Raw genomic sequence first — 21002 nt, 5'->3', positions numbered from 1 at the left:
AATATATAAAGAAATATTAGTAAATCTGAAGGGAAAAGCAAACTGTAATACAATAATAGTGGGAAACTTCAATACCCCACTTTCAACAATGGATGGATCACCTGGACAGAAAATCAATAAAGAAACATTGGACTTAAACTACACATTAGACCAGATGGATCTGAAAGACATCTACAGAACATTCTACCTAACAGCAGCAGAATCCATATTCTTCTCAAGTACACCTGGAACATTCTCCAGGATGGATCATGTTAGGCCACAAAGCAAGTTTTAATAAATTTAAGAAGATTGAAATCGTATCAAGCATCTTTTCTGACCACAATGGTATGAAACTAGAAATCAATTGCAAGAAAAAAACAGGAAAATTCACAAATATGTGGAGATTAAACAGCATGCTCAAGACCATCCCACAGCTGACATCAGAGTCAAGAGAGAAAGTCTGAAAGCTTTCCCTCTAAGATCATGAATGAACAAGGGAGCCCACTCTCACCACTCCTATTCATCACAGTTCTGGAAGTTCTAGCCAGACTGATTAGACAAGAAAAAGAAATCAAAGTCATCTACGTTGGAAGTGAAGAAGCGAAATGATCTCTGTGTGCAGATGACACGATCCTCTACACAGAAAACCCTGTGTCCATCAACGGATGAATGGATAAAGAACATGTGGTGTAGACATATACAAAGCGCAGGGGAACTTAAGAGATGTCGGGCACAGGGTGCAAACTTCCAGTTAAAAGGGGAATACGTTCCAGCGATCTAATGTCCAGTCTGGTGACTGTGGCTGACAACATTGTATTATATGATTGAAATGTGCTAAGAGTAGAACTTGTCTTCTCACCAAAAAAAAAAAAAAAGGAAATATGTGAGATGATGGATGTATTAATTAACTTAGTGGGAATCCTTTCACAATATATAGGTATTTCCAACATCACATTGTACCTTTTATATATTTTACAATTTTATGTCAATATTATTATTAAATATTTTATTATTTTATGTCTATATTATGTCAATAAAGCTGGAAAAAAAAAAGCTATGCAGCCCAAACACGGAGATCGGTTTTAACCTGCAGACCAAGCACAGGACTCGTGCCTACTTTACAAAAGAAAATAAGGAAAGCAAAATAAAGACATTAAATTAGCATTTTAAAAACATTTATTTAGAGACAACTGAACCATGTCAACATAAGCTGATTCTACTGCTAGAAACGAACAGACATAACCTCCTACGAAGAAAAGTTAACAGATACATCTTTTTTTAATGCATAGTGGTTGAACTTCTTTGTAATAGCATGTTTCTACTATAAATGTCTATATACAATTTTGAAGGTAGAAAGGTACTTTCTAAGGATTCATATTCTAGTTAATATCTACAACTCTAAGTATTACTTAATCTCCTACTTAAGCTGATTTCTCCTTCTCCAGTCACTTTGCAAATAGAAATATATGAACTGGTATTCATGCCCTACCCTTAGACTTCTCAAATTAAAATAAATGGTTACCACAGACACAGCAAAATCAAGTGTTTGTGATGTATGAAAATTAACACAAAAGAACTGGCCATATAATTGGAAGATATTAACTATTAAATGGTACATGTGATAAAATTAGTACAAAGTATCTAAACATATGTAAGTTAATCATTTATTTATATATAGAAAATTTTTTACATACTGGATTAAAAGTTTATGGAACAAACAGAAGTATATTTAAACTTATATTAATCATTGCTTAACCAGATAGTAAATCCTGTCAGTATAGAAATAATTTTTTTGTAGTTCTCAAGGAATAACATAAATTTTAATTCATCGTAACATAGTTGGCTGGAAAAATGCCAGTTTGTCCTCGAAGCTTTCCCTCCCACCAATCAAAATGTGAATCCGTCTTTGATATAACAGTGATTTTGTCTCCAGCTTGAAAATTCAAATCCCCTGGCTGTTGTCCTTCAAAAGAATATAGTGCTGTGACTTCTATGGGTTGATTCAAGTTGCCTAAAAGAAAAAAAAGTACTTAAATTAGTCACCTTTGTTAGGTGAAAAACTGAGAGTATGTGTGGGTGAGAGACACAGTAACAACTGAGGGCCAGCATCCGGATCCCTGGAGGCCAGCAGAACTCACAGCGGACGATCCACGTGATTTTTATCATGTCACCAAACTTATGTTTTTCTTCTTTGAAAAGAGCAAATGTTTGGCAATAACACTTCCTAAATCACACGAGTGAGACTGCTTATTACTCTATACTTAACTGTACTTAGCAAATGTTTCTGGTAATAATTGTTTGATTTGAATTTGGAATAATCTATAAGATCATACTATTTATACTCTCCCCATTTTGAGAGAATAGTCAGTTGGCTTCCGTGAACTACAGCTATTAAAGACAAGCTAATATTTGTGCTCATGTTTGCATCACAACAGCTTCCACATAAAACCACGTTCTGCAGTGCCTGGCTTTGAGGGTCCTACCTTGGACGCATTGGCTGTTTTATCCGCATTTTCCCCAGGCTTCATGTCTGTTTTCCTTCCTACCTGATCCTTTCTCTCAATACAGAGACAAAATTCAAATCAGCACACGAGGAAGCACACCTACAAGCGTTCAACAAGCATTTCAACACAGTATGCAGAATTTAATGTATTATATTGGGAAAAATTACTTTGAGAATTGAGTGGTTAACATGAGTAAAGAACATTAAACATTAAAAACTGTGTAGCATCACAAGAAACATAAAGCAACAGATACTTTCTGGGTACTCAGCTACATGGAATTGGATATTTCTACGTTTCATGTAATTTTGTGCATAAATTAGGCAATTAGATGCTTGTTAAATGCATCTAAGTGCAGATATACTGAAAACATAAATAAATGAATTCTAAAGCCAGCTACTTATCTGACCTTATAATACTATAATAATAAAAACAGCTGAAGTTGGCCCGTCAGTAAGAAATAAAAATAGTCCACACTTTAATTAAACTATGTGGTGACTGAAACACCACATTTGTCGCTCTCACAAGATGGTGCTACGGTTCTCTCTACAAAGCCTGTGCCATCCAGTTCTCTGAGTTCTCCTAAAGGAATAACCCTAATAACAACTAATACAATTGCGTTAGAGAGATCACTGGAATAATTAGCTCTTTTCTATAATACAGAGAATTTCTGTATATTTTAATATTTTATACTGTATTTACTTTGACTCTATCAATTTTAAGGAATAAAGTTAAAAGCATGTCACAAGAAGAATAAAATTTTGACACGGTCTGGATGTAATCAAAGCCAGTTAGCCAATGGCTGACACATACTGACGAACAGTCACCACTCTGAAGTGGCCATGCTGCCACACTGAGACGGGATACACAGCCAGTCCTCCTGTCACGTCTCACGTCATTAGATCAGAAGAATGTAAGTTAATGTCAAAAAAGGTCATTCTGAAAATTATTTTCTTATCAACAATTACATTCACGACCTCCATATATAAAGCTGTATCCTCATTAACCAAACTTAGCAACGAAAACCCTCCATGACCCCCCTCCGCCCTCCTGTCTCCGAGGCCTGGCGGATAATGGAAGGAAGAAGTGAAGAGCGCTCGTGCATGCAGGGCACGTTCTGGAGGCCACAGCCGTCTTAGGCGAACACGCTTGCAGCACTATTCAGAGGTAAAAACGCACAGGGAGGGACAAGTTCCATCACTGTCTGTGGCGGGAGCAGCTACTGCAGGCCATGCCAGGCTCCCTGAGGAGCACTTGACAAGTACTCCGCCGGGTCCTCCCCTCCCATGAGGCGGCCGCTGCTGCCCTCCCGCTTACAGAACACGAACATGCAACTGAGGCTTGGAGGCATCAAGCGACTCTCCAAGGAGGCGAACTGAGTCCAGAAGTCTGCCTCCAGGCCCCCGTCACTCCTGAGAGCACAGCCCGAGGCCCTCAGCATGCACAGTATTAAGTTGCTCCAGACTGAGCTTGGATTTATCAGAGCGTTTTTCTTTTGTTAGACGGATTTTCAAGAAGAATCAGTGTATTTCCTGCATCACTGACTTAGCCAGACTGTGCAAATACGAATATCCAGTGCAGATGATCCTGGGGAATCAACGATAATTGCGTTGGTTCTTACTGGTTTTAGGAATATATTTTATGATGAATGATTAGAGGAAGAAAGATACTATGAACCATAGAAAAGACAGAGAGGAAACAGCCCTCCCATTTAGGTATTGTCTAATTTCCTCAAATTGCAGTTTCCAAGTGAATCGCGGATAAAGCAGTGGCGGGAGAGAGGGCGTCGGGCAAGGCAGAGGGTTTTGGGTCGCCGCAGAGAGCAAGGGGGTCACTGTCGGCATTGAGGAGGTCAAGGGCCAGCATTCCTCTCTCCCTGTCCACGTCTGGAGCAGAGGGGAGGCAGCCGTGGAGCTGGCGAAGAATGTGGCTAGGACGGGACAGCAGTGCGACATTCCTCACCCCTCTCAATAGTCAGGCAAGTCCCTCCACCACTGGGAGCAGCAGGAGAGTCAGCCTTTGAGGGTAAAATTTGTCCAGGCGAAAATGCAGGCGTGCGTCATACCTGAGAGAGGCAGGCACACCCAGCCACTCAGTGCCACGCTGCTCAGTTTTCTGCAACAAGCTCAAAATGACTTAAAGTTTCTCTTTACTGTAGACATTAGGGATAGTTTTCATAGGAAGAAGTTTAAAGCTCACAAAATAATTCTTTAAAAAAAAGAAAGGTGAGCCAAGGTGGGGTCTCCTTCAGGAAGGGGGCACCCAGTGACGGGGGCTAACTCCACGGGTCCCTCAGTGTCGGCGTTCACAGACGCCATCCATTCTGAGAGAGACATACCTTCAAGTTTATATTCCTGTGCTTCCAAACAATCTGCAGGATCTTTGAAGCAAATGGCCATTTTCATCATAACATTCAAGTTTAATTCAAATAGAGGTTATTTTTCTCTCCCAATCAGGGCCACACTTAACAGGAAACAGATTGCAATCAGCATTAGTGACTGGCAGCTGCCCCGAGGCTCACAGCTAGCAGGCTGGGTCACCAGACGTCCTGTCCTCTCCCAGTTCCTTTCTCAGAGGAACCTACATCACATAACCAGGTGAAGCCGACCCCACGGGCCCAGACACAACTCAGGAGAAGAATCTCAGCCTCTGAAGGCACCAGACCTGAGAGAACACGGCGTTGATTTTGTCACACGTCTACCGTAGAGACGAGTTGGGCTGTTGACTTGACTCTGGCACCCACGTCCCTCAGGCCACACGCAGGGGGCTAGAGCTTCAGGGACCCTGTCTGTCCTCTGTAGGAGTGTGACTGTCAACGGTGACTGAGCCAGACGTGGCCACCAGGCCAGTGGTTCTCAAAAGGCAATGTCCGGGGCATTTGTGGTTGTACACCCAGGGCACCACTGGCATCGAGTGGGCCTAGTGTGGGGTGCTGCTGAGCCCCACGCAGCATGGGTCAGCCCCTGAGCAGAGCTGCCCAGACTCACTGACAGTTACAGGGGAGAGGAGCAGGGCCAGGACAGCTGATGCAGGACGCGGCTCTCAGCGAGAACGTCTAGCAAATGGGGCTGCGGACTGTCAAGGCCTGCCTCGCCAAGAGCTCGAGCACTACATAGTTGGAGTTGCCAAAGGGTGCAAAACAGAAGTCCGTGCGATTTGGAGAATTCTTGTTCCACTTGACAGCCGTGCACGGCCGCAGCTGGGCCTGGGGCAGGCCAAGGAGCTGGTGCACGGGGCACCGGGCATCCTGCACAAATGGGTTTTCAACCCGAGGCTCAGGCCCGTGTACTGACTCTTCTATGCACAGATGGTCAGCGGGGCTGTCAGGAAGTCCTTGGTAAGAGTTTAACTGGTTTCACGGCTGCTTTTTAAACAACACAGGAATGTAAAGCAAGTTTTATTTAAAAAATAGACTTCAAATGCTCCCTTTCACTTTTTTTTCAAAATCCCTTATATTTAGAGAAAGAATTAAATAAATTAATATGAATATTAACCTAGTACCCACTGTTTATATGAATTAACTTGTCCCAGCCTCAAATATAAAAACAAAAACCAGCCAACCAACCACCCATGTGTAGGCGACATTGTCTTCGTATCACAGGCAGTGAGCGAATGTATCGGATTTAAATTTGAGCCTGTCTCCAGAGCCCATGCAGGGTTTTATTTCTTATCATTAAATATTTTCCCTCAGCGCCTTTTAAGAGCCGTTTCTACTATTTATCAGGCACTCAGGCTCTGGGCACAGACTTTACAGAAACCTAAAAAGAGGGGCTGCGGTCCCAGTGTCACCAAGGCATCGGGGGTCGTCAGCCTCGGCCCTCACCCCCCAGGGTCCCTGGCAGGCACCCCTCCCCAGGCAAGTTCAGGCTGTCTGTTGACCCTGTCAGGGTTAAGAACGTCTTTGACGGCAGGATACCCACATCTGCGTCTAATCTCAACAGAATCCCTGAAGGAGAAGGAGGGTAACACGACAGCCTGATGTCCACGCTCTTTGGCGTAAACATGCACCTGCCAACCACTTCTGATCCTAAAGGACGTGCATCCGAAGGTCAAACTCTTGGTGATCTCACAATCTTCACCACGGCCTTAAGTCACAAAGAGCAAAGCACGTTTTTAAACCTCTCCGAGCTTCCTCAGTGCCTCTGAGACCTCACGCAGCACCGCCGGCAGCTGAGCCCGCGCATCACGCCACCTCTGAACACGGGACCTTGGCCCCCAGAGGAGAATTGCCCAGGAAGAGACGGCCAGGGCGGCTCCAAACACTCGCAGCCAGGCTGACAGCAAGAGGACGTCAGAGGCCCTAACCCACCGGGAAAGGCGGACTTCTGCTCAGTGGCCTCTGCTTGAGAGACGTTTTTGAAGTATTTTTATAAACTAAAAAAAACACCAGGTACTTAGTTACCTTGATGTTCTACTTACATGAAACAGGTAATTCTCCAACAGTTTATTAACCCGTAGTGTATGGTTCTGACTCCAGTGCCGGAAGATGACGTGAAAAAATAAATAAGCTAATTACAACTATTCAACCATTGCCCCCAATTTGTGTCCCACTCACCTCTCTAAATAATTACTTAATTCTTTCAAAGAACATTTCCAAAGAACATTGAAGTAGAACAGTTGAACAACCATTTTTATTATAGGAATCCTAGTAAGTTTTTTGAAGAAATTCCCAGTAACAGCAAAATATATGAACATGAAAAATAAAAAAATCCTTAAAAATACAAAAATATTCATGGGGCTAAGAACCAGAGAAAATGCCATGAGAATTAAGTTGTCATTCACAATCAACAAACTGTCGTTCTGTTCCTGACAACGAGTGTCTCAGAGATCCACGGTCCGGTCTCTGGACAAGCCTGTGGCCCCAAGTCACCGGGTCCTGAGCTCACAGGTCTCATCCAGCAACTGGGCTCCTCAGGCCTCCCCATCCTCTCATGAGCCAAGTCAAAAGCAAGCGAGAGAACAAAAGCACAGCATCTTAACAATGAAGCATTTGTCAAAGTACTGTGGGCATCTGACCCATCAAGAAGGGGGGCCCCACGCCTCCCCAGAGCTTCCACAACCTGCCAGATCGTCTAGGAAGTTTGTGATCATAAGATGCATAGGGGTCATTTTAACATATAGGTGTTTTTATTTACCAACTTTCTCGTGATAGCTGGAAAGTTCAGGATAGAGCTTATATTCATTTCTGTTACCTGCAAAAAAAAAAAAGGGAGGGGGGACATTTAGAAAAATTCTTAGAATACAAAATATAAAAACCCAAGAATGCCAAATCTTGCCCTCGCCAAGCAAATATTTTAAATCACTATAATTGGTAGAAATGTCCTAATTTCATCCTGCTTTTACTCAAGAGGAATGTCTGAGTAAACCCGGAGGGCACAGCACACACAAGGCCGTGGTATCTGACATCTGGATGCTCAGAGGCGTGAGCGTAGCGCCTGCCATGCAGCTGCACTTCGTGGAAAGACGCCTCCTGTTCCAGAAGCCGCCAGAAACACCCGAACGAAAAAGCATGCAACCCCAGCCAGAGACTGCCAAACATTCCTGCTTGCTTAATGCCTAAAATAACTTTTAAACAGCATGCATTCACTTGTATATTTTTTAATTGACACCTAAAATTGTTCACTAAAACTTAAAAGTTGTAAAGGGAGCACTTTTTAGCATATTTCATTATCAACTATTTAAAATAAATAATCATCTCTCTCCTTTTTTGGATAAAAGAATCTGAATATCATAATTACCTGAATCCCACCATCACCCATTAAAGAAAATCAAGAAGCTGTGTTTTAATAGTCTGAAATTGTCACGTTCATTTTTAACCTTCAAATCATATTTCCATTCCATTCTTTGTCACAAAGATTTTATACTAGTGTATTGATATTATATTTTTTAATGTAACAATTTCTACAACAAAAATTTGTACATAAATTTATTTTTTAATTTTATTTTAAGTAAACACAAGGCTTTATTAAATAATTTCTTATAGAGTTATCATTGCAATCACTATTAGTATAAAATTGATCAAAATCTTGAATATATTATGAATTTGTTAACTTACTAAACATGAAAGTAAAATTTTATTTGAAATGTATTTCAATAGATGAACAAGACTTTTCAAAATTAGTTCATTATACAGGATGACTATTTCTTATTTCTAGAATGCCATAGGCTCAATATCAAATTGTATTTTAGTATTGTTTTTTAAAGATATAGATGCTAAAAAATCTGGTTCTTTTTTTTTCCCCCTGAGGAAGACTGGCCCTGAGCTAACATCCATGCCCATCTTCCTCTACTTTATACGTGGGACGCCTACCACAGCATGGCATGCTACGCAGTGCCATGTCCGTGCCCAGGATCTGAACCGGGGAGCCCCGGGCCAACAAAGTGGAACATGTGCACTTAACCACTGCGCCACTGGGCCGGCCCAGAAATCTGGTTCTTATAAAGAAACTAGAGACGGCTAGAAAGAGATATTCTATGGCAACATAACAGAATTCTTTTATATTCCTTCTGAGATGAGACAGAGGTCAGAAAACCACATTGTTATCTGTCACCGAAACAATAAAATGTTACTATCATAACTTTTTGTCTTGGTGGCAGATAGCTTTGCGTTTTTTTAAATAATTAACATATAATGGTAATATTAGTTGCTACTCTCATTATCAATTCACATGACAATTCCATTAGGTGCCTGTTCAGTTTTGTTGAAAGCAAAGAAACGAAAATTGCCTGACCTACAAAAGTATTTCCTTCTCATCAGAATCCTTCACTAACTAACGAGCATCACGTCCATGTTTCAGTCTGGATCTGTTACTATGTTTTGGGGACCATGTAGGGCGTGTGATTCAGGATGGTTTGGGGTTTGCTTTTCTTATTCAAGTGCAAAAGAACCTATTGTGAAAGAACAGAAGACAGAGAGGACAGCCTGCGAGGCATGTTCTCGGCTGGACTGGCTGTAAGATCTGGGAGCAGCTGGAGAGCGGAAACGGTGTCTCTCCAGTTATCTGTGCCACACGCACCCTGGCAGTCTCTGCAAACCCCGTCTGGACAGTGTACAACAATTCAAACGTCACTTGCCTTAGAAGTTTATGAACACAAGAATACAGAAATAAACATTGGCAGGGTGGGGAAGAGGGTACAAATATCCCAAGAGAGTCCATTTTTTAAAATGGCGAGAAATGAGCGATTTTGGGTAGGCAACTAGATATGACAAAATATATGCAAATTAAGTCTTTCTCAACTATAAAAGAAAGTACTCTAAAATGGAAATGGGCAAGTACATTCCATTCATCACAACAAACCAAAATTACAAAGTATTTAGGAGTAAATTTAACAAGACAGACAAAAACTATGAAATCTTAGGAAAGCCATAAAATAACATCTCAACAAATGGGAGGGTTATCACACAGATGCCAAGTTAATTGACACACGTAACGTTATTGCAATTAATACCCCAGATCATAGAATTAATATAAGCATATAATATTATTTCGGCTAGAATTGCATATTGGGGAAGGAGGAGAGAATTGGTAAAATGATCTTAAAGTATACGAAGAGTAAATGTCCAGTAATTGCAAGACTTTAACCACGACTAAATAATACAAAGGCTACAAAAAATAGATGACATTTTTCCATAAAATTAAAACTTTCATGGAGTAAAATATATAATAAACAAGATCAACAGACAAAAGATACACGTAGAAAAAAATCGTAACCCAAATGACAGTCTTTGAAAGAAATAACAAAGAAAATAAATGAGAAAAGTTTAAAGATAAATCTCTGTAAATTGGAGAAAGCATCTTCTGAAGGAGACTAGAGTTTTCACAGATTATAGCAACAAGAATTTGTCTTATGTAAATACTTAGACGAGGTCGACTATTTTTCTCTCTTTAATACCCATTAGCTCTTCTATTTGACTCTAAAGTTTAACAACGTAGCTTGATTTCTTAACAATAATATTTAATAATTGCTTAATTATAATTGCATTGTGAACTGCACAAAAATACTTACTTTGAGAGCCGGAGTTCAGCTGGACTTGAGCTGATGACGTCTGTGGTCTCGACAGTGGTTTTGGAGGTAACTCTTTAGCCTGGGAGGAACCAAAAAAAAGCACATAATTTCAAAACCCTGATTTTACTCAGGTGTGTATAAGGCTTTTCGTTCTAACGAGTGTATGTGGCAAACTTCATCCCAGGCCCGCGTCAGGAAGCACCCCAAGCACTCGTGTGTGCTGCTCTGGGCCATGTTTAGCTGAATTGGATGATGACACGCAGGTGATGACGGGGACTCTCCTCTGTGACTGACGCTCTCCTCAGCTGGGCACCCACCAGGCAGGTGCAGCAACAGGTGGTTGGGAGAGGAAACGACGGCTGAGACCGTGCCCCATACAATTTTTACTCTGTATGATGGGGACCATGCAGCCTACTGTGGGACCAGAGGAACAGGTACACAATACCTGGGCACCTCACGGCCTCAGTATAGCAGCAACTATTAGTGTTATTAATTGACGTTATGAAGTGCTGTTCTTGGAGAAATGCAATCACAGAAAACAAACTGTGTTTCTCCTTGAAATCTGTTTAGAGGGCACGTCAAGGTCGTGTGACATTTCCACAAGACGTTATGTAAGTGGATGACCAGGGAAGTTTCGGGGGTTCTGAGGAGCCCAAATCAAGGACAGAATAGCCCACATAGAGAGGCTTCCCGTGGGTACCAAGAGGGACACAGAAAAACCAAGCGCACCGCTGCCTTCCTCTGTTCTCTCTCCGCTTTCCTCATGTTGATGCGTTGTCCCTCATTTTCATACTTTTCAGTAAAGGAATCAAGAACTTCATAAAGATCTTCTGCTTGAGCGGGCCGCGGTATGTCTCCAAATAAAATGTCATAAGCCCGGATCTCTTGACAGTAAAATCTAATAAGACACATCAAGTTAAGACCATTTCTTTTACAGGCAGATCTTTCCTAGAATCAAACGTAGAGCACACAGCTGTATGTGTTTACTCATCTACAGCACTTCATATAAACCAGTTTTCAAACCCTAACAACAAGCTACAACCCACCTTAAACCCCTGAATTCACCCCAAGTTCACCTCTAGAGGCAAACACTGTAAATAGTGTGTATCACTATGAACAGCACGTCCTTCCTCCAATAATGTGAAAAGCACATCACATCTGCACGCAAACACTTATATGTATCCATCAACACTTAGGCAAATAGACCGACAGCACCTACATTTTTATAGGTTTTTACTTTTTAAGTTTCTTACAAAAATGGTGCCAACATATATGGCTTTGTAATTTCTTTAAAATGTTTATTTCTATCAAAATTACGTAAAGATTTGCCTTACATGTTTGGAAGCCCTGCAAGTGATTAAGAAGTATATTTGTTTTAGTTTATCCAGGATTTAGGTGAATTTTAGTGGGAAAGTGTTCCAAAGGCCTAGAATCAGAAGTTTCTAAAAGCATTCTTAACTTACATTTCTCAAATTAATAAAACCAGAAGTAAAAACATCTCTTAACTTTACAAGGTGAAGAGTTCTGCAAACCCTTATTTGCCCCATTCCTCCTATTTTATAGGTTTTGTGGTTTAGGTTTAATATTATCAAATGTGCTACTGAATTCTGGAGTGACTGCACAGAACATTCCCTCCTACAGTGGTGGGTCTGTCTGCTGTGAATGGCAGAGCGCATGTCCACCGCCAGCAGTGTTGGCTCGTCAGGCTCACATCTAGTGGAATTTCTGCCAAGTTCTAGAAGTAGTCCTTCTGTCAGTCTTGGCTTTTTATCTTTTTCTGGGCAATGAGACATATTTTAGTGGAAATTTAGACAAGCAGTTTTGGGAAAAATTAGCCAGGTGCCAGTTTAAAGTGGAAGTTCTTCTTTGCCTGCTAGGATACTTCCAAATTCTTTGTTTTAACTCAAAATTAGTCTCTATTAAAGGCAACCTACTGAACGGGAGAAGATATCTGCAAATGATATATCTGATAAGGGATTAAATCCAAACTATATAAAGAACTCATACAACTCAATATCAAAAAATAAACAATTCAATTAAAAATGGACAGAGGACCTGAATACAGTCATAAGCCACATAACCACATTTTGCTCAATGATGGACTGCATATGTGATGGTGGTTCCCTAAGATTAGTATCACGTAGCCTAGTGTAGTAGGCTATACCATCTAGGTTTGTATAAGTGCACTCTATGATGTTCACACAATGATGAAATTGTCTAACGATGCACTTCGCAGAGTGTATTCTCATTGTTAAAAGATGCATGGCTGTAGGTATTTTTCCAAAGAAGATATACAGATGGCCAACAGACACATGAAAAGATGCTCAACACCACTAACCATCAGGGAAATGCAAATCAAAACCACAATGAGATGTCACCTCACACCTGTCAGAATGGCTATTATCAAAGACAAGAAATAACAAGTCTTGGCGAGGGTGTGGAGAAAAGGCAAGCCTTGTGCACTGTTGATGAGGATGTAAACTGGTGCAGCCCCTACAGAAAACAGTTTGGAGGTTCATCAAAAAATTAACAATAGAAATACCACATGACCCAGCTAGCCCGTTACTGGTTATTTATCCAAAGAAAATGAAAACACTAATTAAAAAAGATAAAGGCACGTCTATGTTCCTTGCATCACTATTTACAGTAGCCAAGATAGGGAAGCAACCTAACTGCCCATCAATGGATGAATGGATAAAGATGTGGTATATATATACAATGGAAATATTACTCAGCCATAAAAAAGAATGAAATCTTGCCATTTGTGACAACATGGATGGACCTGGAGGGTATTATGCTAAGTGAAATAAGTCAGGCAGAGAAAGACAAATACCGTATGACTTGACTTATATGTGGAATCAAAAAAACAAAACAGATGAACAAACAAAACGACACAGAAACAAACTCAGAGATACAAGGAACAAACTGGTGGTTACCAGAGGGAGGAGGGGTTGGGGGGGATGGGCAAAATGGGTGAAGGGGGTTAAGAAGTATGAAATTCCAGCTATAAAATAATTAAGTCACAAAGATATAATGTATAGGATAGGGAATTTAGTCAATAATACTGTAATAACTTTGTATGGTGACAGAAGATGGTAACTAGACATATTGTGGTGATCATTTCACGATGTTTATAAATGCAGAATCACTATGTGGTACACTTGAAATTAATACAATATTGTATGTCAGTCACACTTCAATAAAAAAATAGAAAAAATTAGTCTCTATTTTAAGAAAGAAAGACAAAAGCAGACATCACGCAAAACCTCTCATAATGAGGAACATTCTCATTGACCCACAAGCTGTCACCAGTATGTATCTCCATAAATGTCTGAAAAATATATCTAATACAATACATCCATCTAATAGAATATTATATAGTCATTATCTTACATTTATGACCCTTATAACACTAGGTGGAAAAACAGGATTTACAATCAAATCTACTACGATTACAATCATATGTGGCAAAACAAAGGGAAATTATGCTCAGGAAAATGCTGGGCGGCAATAAAGCAAAATGTGAGCAGTGGTCATCTTAAAGGGATAGACCATTTTTCTTCCTTTTAATTTATTTTTGTGTTTTCTAAATTTTCTATAAGTACATATTACATTACATAGAATTTTTTGAAAAGGAACATACACTTAGCAACATATGTTGTATTAAAAAAGAACGTACAAAGGTACCCTGTCAACTCTCAAGAACTATCTGAGTCTACGCAGCACGGCTTCTCCTCATACTTTCTTCAAATTAGTTAAAACCCTTGACTTGCACTTACTTTCGATTCGTTTCTTTCCTTTCAATCAAGCAGCTCCCCTCTAGAGAGATGCCAGCGAAGAGGCCCCTGGACTTGCAGTACGTGAAGACAGCAGCAGAGCTCCTCAGGGAGATGTCCCCTTCCAAGTTCCTGTGGGTCAGAAGCCTCGCATTGCAGAGCTGTGAGGGGCCCTCCAGCCACAGGCCGGGCACACCGCACCTCTCGCCCAAAAGGGGGATCTTGCTCTACATTCGCTTCAACGGTTCTAGGGTGCTTTACTTCCCGAGGGCCTAACTAGGTGTGTTTAAAGTGGCCTAGAGGAAGGGACACGTCACAGGGAAGGACAGAATGCGAAATCCTCAGAGGGAGGTGATCATTGAGAGAACTGTACTGTAGAGCATACGTGGGAAGCTGATATTCTCCAATGTGGTCTTCCTTTCGTAAAGAGTACTGAGGGTGCTCCAGCATCTCAAGAGCACTGAGGCTGCTCCAGCATCTCAAGAGCACTGAGGCTGCTCCAGCATCTCAAGAGCACTGAGGGTGCTCCAGCATCACAAGAGCACTGAGGGTGCTCCAGCATCACAAGAGCACTGAGGGTGCTCCAGCATCACAAGAGCACTAAGGGTGCTCTAGCATCACGAGAGTACTGAGGGTGCTCCAGCATGACAAGAGTACTGAGGGTACTCCCCATCTCAAGAGCACTGAGGGTGCTCCAGCATCACAAGAGCACTGAGGGTGCTCCAGCATCTCAAGAGCACAGAGGCTGCTCCAGCATCTCAAGAGCACTGAGGGTGCTCCAGCATCTCAAGAGCACTGAGGGTGCTCCAGCATCTCAAGAGCACTGAGGGTGCTCCAGCATCACAAGAGCACTGAGGCTGCTCCAGCATCACAAGAGCACTGAGGCTGCTCCAGCATCTCAAGAGCACTGAGGGTGCTCCAGCATCACAAGAGCACTGAGGGTGCTCCAGCATCACGAGAGTACTGAGGGTGCTCCAGCATCACGAGAGTACTGAGGGTACTCCCCATCTCAAGAGCACTGAGGGTGCTCCAGCATCTCAAGAGCACTGAGGGTGCTCCAGCATCACAAGAGCACTGAGGGTGCTCTAGCATCACGAGAGTACTGAGGGTGCTCCAGCATCACAAGAGTACTGAGGGTACTCCCCATCTCAAGAGCACTGAGGGTGCTCCAGCATCACAAGAGTACTGAGGGTACTCCCCATCTCAAGAGCACTGAGGGTGCACTAGCATCTCAAGAGCACTGAGGGTGCTCCAGCATCACGAGAGTACTGAGGGTGCTCCAGCATCACGAGAGTACTGAGGGTACTCCCCATCTCAAGAGCACTGAGGGTGCTCCAGCATCTCAAGAGCACTGAGGGTGCTCCAGCATCACAAGAGCACTGAGGGTGCTCTAGCATCACGAGAGTACTGAGGGTGCTCCAGCATCACAAGAGTACTGAGGGTACTCCCCATCTCAAGAGCACTGAGGGTGCTCCAGCATCACAAGAGTACTGAGGGTACTCCCCATCTCAAGAGCACTGAGGGTGCACTAGCATCTCAAGAGCACTGAGGGTGCTCTAGCATCTCAAGAGCACTGAGGGTACTCTAGAATCTTAAGAGTATTAAGGCTGGGGGGAACCCTTTTACGCTGAGTATTTTCATGGAACTTAGAAACCTTTTTAGATAATTTTATTGTGTAACTTCTACAAACAATCTGGGTTTGAAATATTTCTGAATCACTCAATTAACCTAAGAATAGTTCTTCATTAATAGAGAATAAAATACACGGTAAGTATTGTGAAATCACTCAAGTAAAATATTTCCATTTCAATCTTTCACAATTTAGTTTTTAAAAAAGCTTTTTCTTTCCTGATCAATACTATCCTTTATCAGTTATTTAAACCTGACTTGACTTGGTTCCTTCAAAGCTTACAGGTAAATTTTACGTTCAGTTCCAGTAGACACAATGGCCGGTGTTTCTGCAAAGACTGGCACCTGGGCTAACAACTGTTGCCAATCTTCCATTTTTTCTTTTTAAGGATTGGCACCAGGCCTAACAACTGTTGCCAATCTTTTTTTTTTTTTCTGCTTTATCTCCCCAAAACCCCCCTGTACACAGTTGTATATCTTAGTTGCAGGTCCTTCTAGTTGTGGGATGTGGGATGCCGCCTCAACGTGGCCTGATGAGCAGTGCCATGTCCGCGCCCAGGATCCGAACCCTGGGCCGCCGCAGCGGAGTGCACGAACTTAACCACTCGGCCACGGAGCTGGCCCCTATTTAGTTTCTTTCTGTGTGTGCCAACTTCAGATTATTTCACTTTCTCATATGGGCTGTGTTTTGTGAATTCCTTATTTGTAAGCAACCTCAAACCCTCTGGGAGATACATAAATCATAAATTTGTTTCATTTTAACTCAAGCTTCCTCTTAATGCAAAACAATACACACTTTATTATCTAACAATACTTTACTATGCACCAGCTGCTCAACGTACTTAACGGAACTCACCTTCCCAAGGGCCCGACTGCCACAGTGAAATTCCCGCCAAGGGTTAAGTTACCACCTTTTGCAAAAGCTTCTACTGCTCTGTCATAATTCAAGATTATTACCAAATCCGATACCTAAAATGTAGAAATCCATTTACTTAGAAATAATTATGTCTAAATATCACTTAAAATATATGTCGATTAAAACTCAACTATACTCTATACAATGTAACAAGAATTTGAATGTAGACAGAGAAAGGAGATGAAAGAAGAGCCCTATTTTCATTCTGAGCTGACGATGTGGGCAGCTAGTATTTCCACAGGCAATTACAGCCAACACCTCTGAGTACTCACCACGCATGTGCTGAGGTTCCATGCAACTGTCCCCTCCAGTCTTCTAACAACCTTGCAGGGCAGGAGGTGACAGAGCTTTAGGAGGTTAAGTCAACTGTCAGAGTGACCACTAGACCAGACCACACACAGGCAGGTGGGAAGGGTCAAGCATCCCGTCGAGAAAGCCAAGCCAAAGAAAAGAGCAGGAGGAAGGTCAGCATGTCAGGGACAGAGGGGCAGCATCCTGAGGGCCCTTCCCACACTGAGGTCCCTGCGAGGCCTTGCCTGCGACTGGTGAGCCACCCACCGCACACTTCATTTAAGTCAGGGAAGCCCAGGATAGCAGGAAGAAAGTCAGTCACCACTAGTAAACGCCTACGACCGCGTGTGAATTCACCAAGTAAAAGCAAAGCCCGGAACGCAAGGGTGCTCGGGCCATGTCGCATGGAGCCAGCACCTGTTCCCAGGTTCAGCGCTGCTGTGGCAGAGCCCACTGTGAGAGCTGAAAAGCAACACAGCCCACTGCGAGAGGCCCACAGGCCAGGGCGGTCGTGGGTGGCAGGCCCGGGTTTCAGGCCCATCTCCTCTTTTCAACAGCTGTGTGACCAGGGGTGTTTTGACTACCTGTGGGTCTCTGATCTTTTCACAGTAAAATCTGCATGATAGGACCCCCTCACTGAACTGTGGTGAAGACCAAGCACGCATGTCAAGTGCACTTGGAAGATGGAAGGCATGTGTCATGGTACCAAGAACGCCATTACTAATTAACTATAAATAAGATGCAAGTTTGCAACTAAATTCAATTCTCAAACATAAGAACTAAAGAAACACATGGATCATGCAGGAAAAGCTGGGGGAGAAATGTTCTCAGGAGCCACTGGGCTTCTCTTCTCTGCAGCTGCATCTCCTGAGACCCCGTCCACAGATGTGGTGGCACCCACCTCCCTCTTATGTGTTCAGCCTACTTTGACTCCAAGCACCTGAGTCTCTCATGCTGTCGTCTTGGAACGAAGAACCTGACTCTGTTTGTGACATCTGACTGTTGACAGCTTTCAAGCCCCACATCTGAGCAACCTGGCAAGAAAGCAGGGGCTACCTCCTCTGGTTCTGGTGGGAGCCCTCCCGCTGGCCCCACACCGTACCCGCCCTAGAATCTGAGACAGTCTTCTTTCCCCATTCCCTCCAGACATTCTTGGGCTGCCTGGAGTCTATCCCAATTTCCCCAGGAAGCCTCATTATTGGGTAAAACCTTTTCACAGTCTCTCAGTTTGTGGCACCGTCAGTCTCAACATTCAAACCAAATGTGGGGGACCTGCATCCCACAATGCCTTCCGTTCCTCACACCAACAGGCCCTTCCCTGCACACCAATCTTAGGGCTTAGAAATTGAACTCTGACCTCCAACAACAATTTCTCCTCAACTTAAGCCTAGACACTTTCCTCATCATTACAGTGATAGAGCTCAAACAAATTCTCCCTAAAAAGCTGAGTGGGTTTCCTGAAATTACAATCTTGGGTGAAAGCAAGACAGATCACACTTGACGGCCCACCATGGACTCTGGTTTTCAGTGTCCAGCCAGCAAGTGGACAATCCAGACAAGCCAGGGATCAGCGCTTCGGAGCTTTGGACTTTCCTATAAATGTCCAGAAGAGAAAAATTAACATGTTTACACCAAGACTTAGCATTATCTGTCCTTAGACCACTCACTTCCAAATATTTTGTTTTTGTTTTTGGTGGGTGTGTGTTAGTCATAGAACCCGGGGAATTCTCAGTAGTTGCCTAATTGGATCAGTGTTGTAACCTAGATTTAACTGATGCCTGAGCCAACGAAGCCCACCAGGTTCTGTCAACAAAGGACCCAGCAGCTGACTTCAGATACTGCCAGAACCCAGCCTGGTCTAGAGGCCAAGACAGCTTGACTCAGGAGTTCCTGACGATCAAGTCACGTCTCACATGTGCTGAAGATGCCATCACCAGCAAGAGGCAGCATAGAGGGTAGAAAGATCACTGAGTGTCCTGGACCCAGGAGACGGGCTCTGATGCCACCACCATGGGGGGCACTGTGGGTCCCCCAGTGCTGTAGACCCTGTACCAGCAGGCACACCACCTCTCTGATGCATGATGAGAGTGGCACTGTTGTCCTCAGGGCAAGACCCACTGTCGTCTGATTTGCCTTCTGTTCTGTCATCAGACCAGGGTAAGTTTACCGGGACCACAGCCTTGCTCGGCCCCTTCCCCTCTCCATCCTGCTTCCCTCAGTCCCTATCGTCCTTTCACTAAGGACATTTGCACATTAAATCCCTTACACCCAAAGCCTGTCCTGGGCTCTGCCAATAGTGAACACATCAGAGACAACCACACACGAGCTGTGTGATCTCAGGCAAGACACTTCATGTCTCTGTGTACTGTATGTAATCACATGTGCACTGCCGAGCTCACACAGTGCCTGAAACCCAGGGCGTGCCATCCAGATGGAAGTTCAGTTAGGATCAGACTGAGCACTAGAGATGAGGACATTCAGGCTCCACTTCCAAGCAGAACCAAGAACACACAGTGTCTCTGAGTCTTCTTTTCCTCGCCTGTGGAAGGAGGCTGACAAGACGTCCTACAAGGGAGTCAGCACCAACGCTGCAGAGAGCCTGCTGACAGGGTGTGAGACAGAAGCCTCCCTTGTATGACCTCTCTGTCACTCACCGGCTCTCTCTTGCTGGAGGAGGCATGTAACTGAGTGGTTTTATCCACAGTGAATGCAGAGACAGCGTCTCCCACAGCTGTGGTATGGAAGTGGTTCTATAAGAAACATGTGGGGGTTTTATAAAAATGTTAACTATTGTTAATTTTTCCATTCTAAAATAGAATGGCAGATAATTAAATTATTCAACAAATATTTAGTAGCTTGAATTGATTGTGTGAGTGCTGTCTATGTGCTTGGAAGCAAACCCTCTATGGCAGTAGCACTATTAATATCCCATCTCATGGATACAGAGACGGAGGTTCGAGTGATGCCAGCATCATGGCGGAGTGAGTGGTTCCTTTTGTCTCTTCCTCTAAGTTACAACTAAGGGATGCCCATTGTCCAACAGAGGATTCCCTGCACAGCACAACAGGACACAGCGGCATACGTGAGGGTCATGGACTGGGTCCTCAGGAAGCAGTGGAACTAGGGGGTGGCCCCCTCTCCCTCCCTGGCAGCAGTGACCCAGGACACGGATCCTCATGCAGTGGCCAGTGTGACTGTGAGTGGAGGCGGGGGCAGCCCAGCCTGCATGTGAAAGCTTGTGCAGCAGCAGTAGCCTGGGCCCTGGTAGAGCCTGCCATGCCACAAAGGCCCGGCTGGTGAAAACACAGACAGTCAACTGGCACAACTATGAACAGACAGGGCGGGAACAGAGAAAACAGCTCCTGCCCCTCCACCAATGATGGCAGGGGGAACCTGTGACCAGAAGCAACACGATCCACAGCAGAACCAGTGATCCTGCTCCCAGTGGTGGCAACCCAAAACCAACTCACCAAAAGCAGGGGCTGCATACAAGTCTCCAGGTCCCCAGGCTCCCACCAGCAACAGTGACATCCGTGAACCCAGCACCCCTGGCAGTGGTGCAACCAGGACTCCAAGACAACCCAGGAACAGCAGCACAGATGGTGCACAGGACAGCAGCATCCAAGCCCATGGAGAGCCAGCGGAGGAACAAGAGACTCAGGTGGCCAGAACCAAAGTAACCAAAGCCATACCCAAATAAGGAAAGGTAATTACACCAGAAATGCGCTGGCAGAGGATCAATTCATCAAACACCATGAAGAACCACAGTGGCACCACAAAGCAGAAGGAAGATGACATCTCTCCAGAAACCAAACCCGGAGTCACAGAAGACTACAATCTAACTGACAGAGAATTCAAAGCAGCTGTCATAAAGAAACTCATGACAAGAAAACTCAGACAGAC

General features: G+C 43.5%; 1 protein-coding gene across 22 annotated transcripts in view; it reads right to left on the bottom strand.

Annotated features, from left to right (window-relative positions):
• Positions 1–1137: 1137 nt before the first annotated feature.
• Positions 1138–21002, bottom strand: part of SH3YL1 (SH3 and SYLF domain containing 1) — a 48405-nt gene continuing 28540 nt past the window's right edge. For 15 of the 22 annotated variants that reach the window (XM_070571888.1, XM_070571877.1, XM_070571883.1 and 12 more), the window contains 6 exons: positions 16749–16861; positions 14267–14395; positions 11217–11385; positions 10488–10566; positions 7616–7672; positions 1138–1990 (listed from right to left, as the gene is read on the bottom strand). In XM_070571888.1, the coding sequence (XP_070427989.1) occupies positions 1800–1990; positions 7616–7672; positions 10488–10566; positions 11217–11385; positions 14267–14395; positions 16749–16861 (738 nt within the window). In that variant the 3' untranslated portion in view covers positions 1138–1799. Of the gene's footprint in view, positions 1991–7615; positions 7673–10487; positions 10567–11216; positions 11386–14266; positions 14396–16748; positions 16862–17080; positions 17132–21002 lie in introns of all 22 variants that reach the window. The other 7 variants (XM_070571890.1, XM_070571871.1, XM_070571873.1 and 4 more) reach the window with 1 other exon arrangement.

This window comes from Equus przewalskii, chromosome 14, assembly GCF_037783145.1.
Source record: "Equus przewalskii isolate Varuska chromosome 14, EquPr2, whole genome shotgun sequence".
NCBI classification, from domain to species: domain Eukaryota; kingdom Metazoa; phylum Chordata; class Mammalia; order Perissodactyla; family Equidae; genus Equus; species Equus przewalskii.
This window is presented reverse-complemented; position numbering and strand designations above follow the sequence as displayed.